The sequence below is a fragment of the Bubalus kerabau genome, chromosome 4 (assembly GCF_029407905.1).
Source record: "Bubalus kerabau isolate K-KA32 ecotype Philippines breed swamp buffalo chromosome 4, PCC_UOA_SB_1v2, whole genome shotgun sequence".
Classification (NCBI taxonomy): domain Eukaryota; kingdom Metazoa; phylum Chordata; class Mammalia; order Artiodactyla; family Bovidae; genus Bubalus; species Bubalus kerabau.
In genome coordinates this window covers 140,160,986-140,173,645 of record NC_073627.1, presented here as the reverse complement: position 1 = coordinate 140,173,645, position 12,660 = coordinate 140,160,986, and the positions used below count along the sequence as shown (strand labels likewise).

General features: G+C 36.7%; 1 protein-coding gene across 1 annotated transcript in view; it reads left to right on the top strand.

Moving 5' to 3' along the window:
- The window catches only part of KCTD9 (potassium channel tetramerization domain containing 9), an 81,386-nt gene that overhangs the window by 4,964 nt on the left and 63,762 nt on the right, over positions 1 to 12,660 (top strand). The window contains exons 2-3 of the mRNA XM_055578769.1: positions 7,857 to 7,978; positions 10,429 to 10,472. Coding sequence (XP_055434744.1) covers positions 7,857 to 7,978; positions 10,429 to 10,472 — 166 coding nt within the window. The remainder of the gene's footprint in view (positions 1 to 7,856; positions 7,979 to 10,428; positions 10,473 to 12,660) is intronic.

The window sequence follows — 12,660 nt, the reverse complement described above, 5'->3', positions numbered from 1 at the left end:
GCGGAAAGGGTAGATAACTTTATTCTACATTTAGTTATTGTGATTGGTGGGCCAGTTGGGTAAATTGACTTGCATAAATCCAGTAAGTGTTTATTGATTGTATATTATGTAATAGGTACTGTGGGCATGTAAGAAAAACACGTTTTAAATATAGGTTTTACTTTTTAAATTTGAATAGCATAGGTTACGATTTGAGAACAATGTTTAAAGGTAAACTAAACTTCAATAAACTGATATGTCCTGGTAGGCATTTTTTACTTTCCTAGTCGGTGGATAGCTTTCACTTGTAATGGGATCTGAACTTTAGAAAGAATTAAGTTAAACACTAATATAATCTAGTGGCCATAAAGTTTAATAGACATACTTCTCAACTTTCTCCATAGAATGCTTCCATTCGAAGTATAGGGCCTAGGTTATTAAAATGGTTAATCATAGTGACATGAAAACTTGAAGTCCACACTAGGAAGTATAACACACATGAAACAGATAGCCATTGTAAGCATGAACATTTTATAAATGCTTGGCCTCTCTGAGGACTGGAGTAATAAGCTTAGTAAGTAACAACTCATATCCATGACATACAAGCTTTCCAAGGTCACCTTTTCTCAACAGTGTTGATAGATAATGAAAGGTATATATGTAGCCTGTTTGAATCTCACCAACTTAAAATCTTTTCCAGGTGTATCACATTTTAAAAATTGTATCCTATTTTAAAATTTGATATCTCATTGGTTTATATAAAAGATTTTAAGTATTACGTCTGCAATCGTACTTGTGAGTTATTTGTTAGCATACTCAAGAGAGTCAGCTAAAGCAATTTTGTTGAAAACAAATGCTGCAATTGCCTTTCAAACGAAAAACAAGTATATTGGCCCAACTTAAAGGGAATTTTCAAATATTCAGTACCGTAAGATTCTTGCCAGTAATTTCAGTGCTGTTTTCTCTCATCGATGGCCCTTTGGTGATCTCATTTAAAAAGCATTGTCCATTACCAGATTACTTGTCAATTGCTAAAATAATTCTTATTTGTAAATCTAGTATCTAGAGCTATGGAAACTGTAAGTTATAACTTTTTTCTCTTATTGCATAAAAGATGTTCATTGTAACAAGTCTGGAGTACAAAAAGTCTCACAAGATAAGTGAACCTTAACTCTACTATCCAAAAATGGCCACTTTCTATAGTTACATGAACTCGATGAACATTACTTTAGAATTGCATTTCTGCTGTGTACTTTGTTTTTTACCTAATGTCAGTGGAAAAGACTTAAATATAATTGACTCACACAAAAAGATGCATCCTCATTCAGCATTCTGAAAGCAATGAAAATTTCATCTGACATTCAGGAAACATTTATCAGAGTCCTATTATGAGCCAGATACTTACTGTGACACTTGAGAGGATCCTTCTTGTTAAACTGGCTGCATTTTGTGTGTGTGTGAGTGTCAAGATATGTGGGTTGTACAGGGAGGTCCTTCTTCAACAATTACAGGGGCTTGTTGGTTACCTAAATTCACAGAACAAATAATGACTTTTTACAAACTAAAAAATTTTTATTAAAACTTTACAGCCTTGATAGGAAGTCAGGTTAGAAAAAATTTGGTCAAATGATAAATTGTGTTCAGTACTGTGTTAGGCCTTATTTAAGTCATAAAGGCAAACGTAATTTGTGTCTAGAATGTGCTCTTTAATAGTTCTACAGCCTACAAAAAAAACACCTGTTGTATTTTGATTGCCTTGCAATTGCCAAACTGTGTGGTGTGTGGCTTTTTTTAACCTTAATTTTACCTTATAATGAAATTTTACTTCAGTGGGAAACGAAAGATGGCAACTACTCCACCTTCTGTACAAAAAGGATTTAAGCTGGACTCTACTACTTGGTTATTGTGAGTTGTTGTGACATGGTCAAACCTAACAATTAATATATCTGGTTCTTTGTTCTCCATTTTATTCTGCTCTTTGAAACAATGGTACTCAAAGAACTTCTGTGATGAAGGAAAACTTCCATATCTGTGCTGTTCAATATGGTAACCACCAGCCAGTGTGGCTGCTGATCACTTGAAATATGGCTGATGTAACTGATGAACTTAACTTTTATTGTAATTAGTTGTAATAAAATTAAATAGCCTCTGGAGAAGGAAATGGCAACCCACTGTAGTATCTTTGCCTGGGAAACTCCATGGAAAAGAAAAGATTATTATGCCTGATTATTTTCTTTATTATGATAAGGTGGAGATACAACATCCCAAAATGTATGAGATGCAGCAAAAACAGTTCTACAAGAGAAGTTAGTAGTGATAAATGCTTACATTAAAAAAAAAACAACACAAGATCTTTAATAACTAATGTAAAAAATTTAATAGCCTCTCATAGCTAGTTACTTCCAAGTTTGACAGCATGGCTTTCAAATGTGGTAGGCGCCCTTTATTTTCATGAGGAAACAGCTGACCCACAGAAAAAATCAAGTCAATCATATGGAAGTAGAAAACAATTTAATTTGTAGTTTTGGAAAAAAAATAAGTTGTATAAAATGGTATGCTCTACTATTTAAATTCAGGAGCATTATGTAGAGAGATACATTAAATTTTCATCATTTTATGTTGCTTGAGGGAGAGAAGTAAAAAGAAATGGGGTGGATAAAGTTGATCTTAGGGCAAGGAGGGGATAATGTCAGGAAAAATAAAGCCATGTGAAGATACACAAGAAGCAGAGAGCCAAGAGACCAACCAAAGCAAATTCAGAACAACTTTTACAGCCTGGGAACTGCTAGGGGAGAGTAGGAAAATCTATCGTCAGCATTCTTGTCATAGTTGCCGTTATACTAAGAATTTTCTAGATCTTTCTCCTTCTCTGGAACTTTGTGTCTGAAATGACAGAATTACAGGCTCTGCTGCAAAGGTGAAAAATGATATGAAACAGAAGGGACATATTTTCTTCAGGATACAATCATTTATGGCATGTCTGCAGTGTGCATTCTTTCTCCAGAAAGAATGAAGGGATGGAGCCAAAGCAAAAACAACACCCAGTTGTGAATGGGACTGGTGATGGAAGCAGGGCTGGATGCTGTAAAAAGCAGTACTGCATAGGAACCTGGAGTGTTAGGTCCATGAATCAAGGCAAATTGGAAGTGGTCAAACAGGAGATGACAAGAGTAAACATCGACATTCTAGGAATCAGTGAACTAAGATGGACTGAAATGGGTGAATTTAACTCAGATGACCATTACATCTACTACTGTGGGCAGGAATCCCTTAGAAGAAACAGAGTAGCCATCATAGTCAACAAAAGAGTCTGGAATGCAGTACTTGGATGCGATCTCAAAAACGACAGAATGATCTCTCTTCATTTCCAAGGCAAACCATTCAGTATCACGGTAATCCAAGTCCATGCACCAACCAGTAACGCGGAAGAAGCTGAAGTTGAACGGTTCTACGAAGACCTACAAGACCTTTTAGAACCAACACCCCAAAAAGATGTCCTTTTCATTATAGGGGACTGGAATGCAAAAGTAGGAAGTCAAGAAACACCTGGAGTAACAGGCAGATTTGGCTTTGGAGTACAAAATGAAGCTGGCAAAGGCTAAGAGTTCTGCCAAAAGAGCACACAGTTCATAGCAAACAGCCTTTTCCAACAACATAGGAGAAGACTCTACACATGGATGTCACCAGATGGTCAACACTGAAATCAGATTGATATATTCTTTGCAGCCAAAGATGGAGAAGCTCTATACAGTCAGCAAAAACAAGACTGGTATCTGACTGTGGCTTGGATCATGAACTCCTTATTTCCAAATTCAGAATGAAATAGAAGAAAGTGGAGAAAACCACTAGACCATTCAGGTATGACCTAAATCAAATCCCTTATCCCTAAATCAAATACAATGGAAGTGAGAAATAGATTTAAGGGACTAGATCTGATAGACAGAATGCCTGATGAGCTATGGATGGAGGTTTGTGACATTGTACAGGAGACAGGAATCAAGAGCATCTCCAAGAAAAAGAAGTGCAAAAAAGCAAAACGGGTATCTGAAGAGGCCTTACAAATAGCTGTGAAAAGAAGGGAAGCAAAAAGCAAAGGAGACAAGGGAAGATATACCCATTTGAATGCAGAGTTCCAAAGAATAGCAAGGAGAGATAAGAAAGCCTTCCTCAGCAATCAATGCAAAGAAATAGAGGAAAACAACAGATGGGAAAGACTAGAGATCTCTTCAAGGAAATTAGAGACACCAAGGGAACATTTCATGCAAAGGTGGGCACAATAAAGGACAGAAATGGTAGGGACCTAACAGAAGTAGAAGATATTAAGAGGTGGCAAGAATACACAGAAGAACTGTACAAAAAAGATCTTCATGACCAAGATAATCACGATGGTGTGATCACTCACACTCACCTATAGCCAGACATCCTGGAATGTGAAGTCAAGTGGGCCTTAGGAAGCATCACTATGAACTAAGTTAGTGGAGGTGATGGAATTCCAGTTGAGCTATTTTAAATCCTGAAAGATGACTCTGTGAAAGTGCTGCACTCAATATGCCAGCAAATTTGGAAAACTCAGCAGTGACCACAGGACTGGAAAAGGTCAGTTTTCATTCCAATCCCAAAGAAAGGCAATGCCAAAGAATGCTCAAACTACCACACAACTGCACTCATCTCACATGCTAGTAAAGTGATGCTCAAAATTCTCCAAGCCAGTCTTCGGCAATATGTGAACCGTGAACTTCCTGATGTTCAAGCTGATTTTAGAAAAGGCAGAGGAACCAGAGATCAAATTGCCAACATCTGCTGGATCATCGAAAAAAGAAGAGAGTTCCAGAAAAACATCTATTTCTGCTTTATTGACTATGTGGACTGTGTGGATCACAATAAACTGGAAAATTCTGAAAGAGATGGGAATACCAGACCACCTGACCTTGAGAAATCTGTATGCAGGTCAGGAAGCAACAGTTAGAACTGGACATGGAACAACAGAATAGTTCCAAATAGGAAAAGGAGTACGATAAGGCTGTATATTGTCACCCTGCTTATTTAACTTATATGCAGAGTACATCATGAGAAACCCTGGGCTGGAGGAAGCACAAGCTGGAATCAAGATTGCTGGGAGAAATATCAATAACCTCAGATATGCAGATGACACCACCCTTATGGCAGAAAGTGAAGAAGAACTAAAGAGCTTCTTGATGAAAGTGAAAGAGGAGAGTGAAAAAGTTGGCTTAAAGCTCAACATTCAGAAAACGAAGATCATGGCATCCGGTCCCATCACTTCATGGCAAATAGATGGGGAAACGGGAAACAGTGGCTGACTTTATTTTTCTGGGCTCCAAAATTACTGCAGATGGTGATTGCAGCCATAAAATTAAAAGACGCTTACTCCTTGGAAGAAAAGTTATGACCAACCTAGACAGCATATTAAAAAACAGAGACATTACTTTGCCAACAAAGGTCCATCTAGTCAAGGTTATGGTTTTTCCAGTGGTCACTTATGGATGTGAGAGTTGGACTATGAAGAAAGCTGAGCACCGAAGAATTGATTCTTTGAACTGTGGTGTTGGAGAAGACTCTTGAGAGTCCCTTGCAAGGGACTGTGAGGAGATCCATCCAGTCCATCCTGAAGGAGATCAGTCCTGGGTGTTCATTGGAAGGACTGATGCTGAAGCTGAAACTCCAATACTTTGGCCACCTGATGCAAAGAGTTTACTCACTGGGAACGACCCTGATGCTGGGAAAGATGAGGGCAGGAGGAGAAGGGGACGAGGGAGGATGAGACAGTTGGTTGGCATCACCAACTCAATGGACATGGGTTTGGGTGGACTCCGGGAGTTGGTGATGGACGGGGAGGCCTGGCGTGCTGCGTGGTTCATGGGGTCGCAAAGAGTTGGACACGACTGAGCAACTGAACTGAACTGCAGTGTACAAAAGACTATGCCAAGTGCTTTGCGTGATTATTTTCTTTATTATGGTAAAATATACATAACATAAAAGTGCCATTTGAGCCATTTTGAGAACACATTTCATCAGCATTAAGTACATTCACAATGTATATAACCTGACCACTTTTTATTTTCAAGACTTTTGCATCATCCCAAACAGGATCTATGTACCCGTTAAGCAGTAACTCTTCATTCCCCCTTCTGCTCAGGTCATCTTTGTTTTTTTTACTTTCTATCTCTATGAATTTGCCTATTTTAAGTGGAATCATGTGATATTTGTCCTTTTTTTTGGTCTGGTTTATTTCACTTAGAGTAATGTTTCCAAGATTCATCTATGTTGTAGCATGTATCAGATTGTATTCCTTTTTATAGCTGAATGATATTCCATTGTATGAAAATACCACGTTTTGTTTATCCTTGTGTTTATGAGCACTCGGATTGTACATTATTTTTAATAATCCACCTTGTTCCCTTTAAACTGTTTGCCTACAGCTCTTCCCCTAAGTGCCCCAACTTGGCAACACTTCTCATAGGTTATGGTCCAAAATAAAAGAGTTCGAATCTCTGTACTGTGCTGTTGAGAGACTGGGCACTCCTATATTGGCAGGCAACCCCCTCCGTGCTCGATTATTCATTTACTTAACGAAAAATTCAGTCTACTATACTCCAGTGACCAGTGAACAAATGACCAGCTCTGGTTCACATTTCACATGACACCTGTATCCAGTATTTTATGGGAAGTCTGTTTCAGGTCATGCTTCAGGTTCAGCTCCTCACCTACTTTTTATTCATAATTTTCAGAGATCTGATAGTGGTACAACTATACAACAAAGCCACTGGAAGCATATAGTTACAGTTAGGACCAGAGCCAAAAATTCACTCCATGTGAATAGTCTCAACCTCTTACATGAGCAGTTGCATGTATGTTGCACTAGTATCAGACTGCCTGGTTTAAAGGAGAATGGAGCAATTTATTGTAACCCAGCCCTGTGCTGTATTTAGTCCAAATCTGGCTTTTATAAAATAATACAATTATTGAAGTTAGATGAAGTGGGAAGTTGTTAACTGTTTATAAGATACTTGATATGGTAAATGTTTTAATAAGCAGTAAGTTTCTTTTTTTTTTTTTAATCATTCATTTAACAAAGAAGTCATGTAAAAGCAACAACATCAAGACTTAATAGGTCCCAGGCACTTTGCGAAGCTCTGATCATGCATTAATTCATTTCATTCTCCTCACGACTTTCTGATGCAGGTGCACACTATTCATTTCTCCTTAAAGCCACACAAGCATGAAGAGGTCAATTTTTCTTGAGCTGACAGCTAGGAAATGGCAGAATCTAAATTCAAGTGTGGGTCTCTTTTATATCAGAACTGGAGCACTGTTTAATGTACTGTAAGATTGTATCAGTAGTTTGGTTTTAGTTAGAGCTGATTTCTCTAGTTTCGGATTTCAACAGTATTGTGGCACTGAGTAAGTATTTGAGTCATCAAAAGAAGAGAGACACTGTTAACACGTTATTGACCAGGGGAATTTTGCAGAAACTAACACCTGTGGCAGACTTCGCAGGTGGAGTGCCTGTCAATGCAGGGTACACGAGTTTGATCCCTGGGTTGGGATGATCCCCTGGAAAAGGAAATGGCAGCCCATTCCAATATTCTTGCCTGGGAAATCCCATGGACAGAGGAGCCTGGCGGGCTACAGTCCACAGAATCACAAAGAGTTGGATGTGACTGAGCATGTGCGCGTGTGCAAACATGTTACTTGTGTTAATACATCTCAGGTCAATAATGTGTTAAGGATCTCTCAAAATCTTATGTGATACTCTGATTTTTTTTTTTTTTAATCTCGTTTACAGTGTGGTGGTTTGTAATTTGGAAGTGACAAAATTGATTATGTAAGTTGTTCAAATTAATCTGGTGTGTTTACAGGTGGTTGCTGTATATGGAACTTTATCTGATTTGCTTTCTGTGGCCAGCAATAAACTCGGCATAAAAGCCACCAGTGTGTATAATGGGAAAGGTGGACTGATTGATGATATTGCTTTGATCAGGTAACCTTCACCTTTTTATTAGCTGTCTACAGTGTACCCTCAGCTTCTTGATGCTTTGCTATCCCCCTTAAGTGGTAGTTAATCCCTATTAAGAATACAGGATTTTGGCAAATGATTGACTGGAATTTACTCTTTGGAATTTAAATAGTTTGGACTTAGGGTGCATTGATCAGCTGGAAAACCCTGAGTACATTCCAGTATACTCATAGTCTTTCTGCAGAGTCCATATATGCTTGTGAGGACCTCTCTATATTAATAGAAATGGATCTAGTAAGACATGAATTATTAATGTTAGAAATTTAATTGTTCTCCTTTATGTGGTACTGCTTATTGTTCAATTCATTTCCTAAGAGCGCTTTTGAATTTTATAAGCGTCATGGAGAGCTACTCTGGGGAAGACTTACCAAAAGTAAGATACAATGTTAACTATAGTTAACTTACCCATGATCCACCATGATAGCGGTTTAGGTTGGTTTGTTTTGGGGTTTTGTTTTTTAAGTGTGCCAGGAATATTTTAAAACCAGTGTCCAGTTCACCTCATTCCATCCTCATGGGATCATAGACTTTTGGAGCAGGAGTGGGCTTAAAGAAGATGGAATGGGAGCAGATACTAAGTACTGACGCTGTGCTAGTTAGTTGTATTTGCTTTGCCCACGTTACCTCATTTAATTGGCAAAGGCATGGGCTTTTTAAACATGATATTGTGAAGATGATGCTCTAAATTATGGTAGTATACAAAATTTAATTTTCATTTAAACCCATCTTAGAATAATATTTCAGTATAACATACTGCCTTTAAACACTTCTGGCCCCTTTGTTTTATGCATGAGAAAACAACATCTGAAAAGTAGAAGGACTTACCCAGCTCATTTGGTTTAATAGTTGACTCTGATTAATGAGAGGAAAACACATTTTTATATTACCCTTAAAAAATTAACTGGCATGGTGAACAAGCAGAAAAGGTTATAAGCTTAAAAGATACAGATTTAAAGTCCAAAGAAATTGGGAGAATTTCTTAGTTTTTAAGTATTTATCTCCCAGCTTTGGTTTCTTTGGATTATCACATTGTTGAATGATATATCAACCTTAATTTCTCCTGAGGAAACACACTCTGCTTCCAAGGAAAGTTCTGTGTTCCTGTGATGTGTTATTTAGAAATATAATTTATACTTTAGAATTAAAAATTTCTACAACATAGGTTATAATCGAAGAAGGTCGTAACTGAAACCTTCTGAACTATAGAATACGTACTGTTTAGAACTCAAATTGAGTTCTGCCAGAGGGGAAGGAGGTTCAGATTAGGAGGTATAAACTTCCACACAAAATAGATAAGTCACAGGCATGAAATTTGCACCACAAAGAATACAGTCAGTAATACTGTAATAATTTTGTATGGGGACAGATGGTTACTTATTGTGGAGCAGCCATCAGATGGTAGACTTATTGTAGAGATCATTTCATATATTTCATTGTCAAATCACTGTATTGTACACTTGAAACTAACATAATATATGTCAACTATACTTCAGTTAAAAAGGATAAGAAATAGCATTTATGTATATTGTATCATATCTACCTGTTTAATAATTTGTGGTTCACAATATAAGCTCTGATAATTTATTTATATTAATGGTGAAGTGGGGCAGGGGAGGATAAACACTGATAATCCACATGTTTGGATTATTTGTATTTGTTTATATTTAGGTAAATATAGTGTATTAGTGTTTATAGGTGTGTTACTTCCAACTACATTCTTCCAAGATATAATATGAAAATTTATTTTCATTACCAAATCAAAGAACAGATGATGATGTGGGAGAAAACCCTAATAATTTTTTTTAGGGTTACAGAAATAAAGTGAAAAAAGAAGAGTTGGCTATAGTTTTAATCATATCCTTTGAGCATAACAGTATATTTTTCAATTGATGAGAAAGCTGAATTCACATAACTTATATAGTGGGTTTGTTTGTTTTTATTTCCATTTCAAAAGTACTTTCATGTGCAGAATCTTCTTTGAATTTAAATCCAGAAACAGTTAAGTCAGAGGGTTAAGCACTTTGAATTTTATGAAAGTCACAGAGACCTACTTTGGTGAAAGCTTGCTAAATAAGTAAATCAAGTTAACTCATCAGTGATCTACCCCAATAGTGGCTTTTGGTTTGTTTCTTTTTTTTTTTTTTTTTTTAAATACCCAAGGCAGATTTATCCCTTTAAATAAGTGTCTAGTGAACCTTATTTCATTCTCATCAGATCATAGAATTTAGGAGCAGGAAGAGGCTGAAGTAACCTGGGTTTAAACAGAAAGCACTAGAAACTTGGTCAACTTCTTTACATCATAGATAGCAAAACCTGTCTTCTATAATATTCTCTATAATGTAGACCCTCTAGTCAACATAATTAATGTGATTTCTGGATTTTGATGGTGGCTTTTTAAATTTTGATTTCCCCAGGGATGATGATGTTTTGTTTGTGTGTGAAGGAGAACCATTTATTGGTAAGTGACTCCCTTAAAAGCCAATTTTGTCTGCCAAAATAGAGATGAAATTTCGAATATTTTACTGGCTTTACTAAGCCAAACATTAAAAAGTATCTTGTGGCAGTATTCAACTCTTCATAGCTCTTTGGATTCTGCATTGGGGTTGGGGGAGTGTGAAAGTAAATTTCTAACTTAAATTAGATGATCATATTTTAGTATGGATACTTCATCTTTTATGTGTTTTTAAAATGCTCTAGATGTGCACATATCCATTAATTATGACACAATAAGGTAGTTTTGATTTTAGAACTCTGTTTTCTTGAAATTTTCTCTGATAGTAGTTACCAAATCTCTCTGCTGTGTTACATATTTTTAAGCATGTATAGGTTGCAGAGGGCTTCCCTGGTGGCTCAGTGGTAAAGAATCCACTTGACAGTACAGGAGACACGGGTTCGATGCCTGAGTCGGGAAGATCCCCTGGAGAAGGAAATGGCAACCCACTCCAGTATTCTTTCCTGGGAAATCCCACTGACAGAGGAGCATGGTTGGCTACTGTCTTGGAGTTAGAATTGGACATGACTGAGCAACTAAACAACAGATTGCTTGCAAAAGTAATGTTTGACAATCATTCACAACAGAAAAATCAGTCAAAGATGCCAGTATCAACCACACACACTCATACACATATATACATACTACCCTTTAATTTTGCAGAAAGCAGGTACAGTGTATATCTCAAAAAGCCTGAGGCTTAAATAAGGTAAATATTCTTTAATGAGTATCTGACATAGTTTCAGACAATCACACTATGAATATTTAAGTATTTTTTAAGCCTTCTCAATATTTGTGTTTATTGAGTGGAGGTAGTTCTTAGGATCATCATATGGCAACTTAGAAGTAAGTGCATATTCTCTGTCTTTGCCTTAAGGCTGTGAACACAAAATTTTTCTCATCTTTTTTTACCTGTTAACAGAGTGGCAGGTAGTAGTCACTTAATTGAGTCATTGCATACAAATAAACAAAAAAAGTGATTTAGTGTTTTTTGTTTCATCATTCTGAGCTTTTAGAGTTAAAAATATTGGGTATGTTTTCATCCTCTGCATTTATTGATACCTAGATTATTTTACTTTTGACCAGTGGAAATCCCTTGAAGTTTTCCTCTTATACAAACCTGTTAGTCTTTTACAGATTCCTTACTGTCTGGAATAGCAAAATGTTCATCTGATACTTCTCCTGTCCTAAACCCAGATCAGTTTTTTGTTATTGGAAACCTTCATATCTTTTAGTGGAAAATGTCATTTCAAGACACAATCTGGGTACTAGGGAGGCTCATTGCTCCTGAGTTCCTCATTGTTACTAGGTTTTTTGGTGAACAAAATTTGAAATACATAGCTAGTGGATAAGATTCATATGTAATAAATGTTATAGAAAGCTTTATATCATATATAACATAGATAAAATACCTCATGAAAGTGACTCAGTTGTGTCTGACTCTTTGCGACCCCATGGACTCTCCTTGGAATTCTGCAGGCAAGAATACTGCAGTGGGTAGCCATTCCCTTCTCCAGAGGATCTTCCCAACCCAGGGATTGAACCCAGATCTCCCACATTCCAGGTGGATTCTTTACCAGCTGAGCCACCAGGAAAGCATGGGTTCATGCTTTGGTTTATAATTAGGATTATAAGATTTTGTTTTGCATCGAGAATATATTTTGCAAACTTTTACACTGATACCAAAGCCAGGCAAAGACACTACAAGAAAATTGCAAATATCCTTTATGAATATTGACATTAAAATCCTGAGCAGATTATGAGCAAACCAAAGAAGTATATTGAAAGGGTTATACTCTATGACCAAGTGGGATTTATTCCTGGAATTTGAGAATGGGCCAACAGACAAAAAGGAATCAATCTGATATGTCACCTTAGTAGAATGAAGGAAAACCCCCGAAATATCTCCACTGATGCAATGAAAGATTTTGACAAAATTCACATCTTTTCACAATAAAAACACTTAGCAAACTAGAAATAGAAGGAAACTTACTATGATAAAGGCCATATATGAAAAACCCACAGCTACCAACATACACAGTGGTGAAAGACAAAGTTTTTCCACTAGAATTAGGAACAATGCCCACTTTTGCAACTTCAGATTGATATTATATTAGAGGTTCTAGCCAAATCAAACAGGCAAGAAGTAAAATTA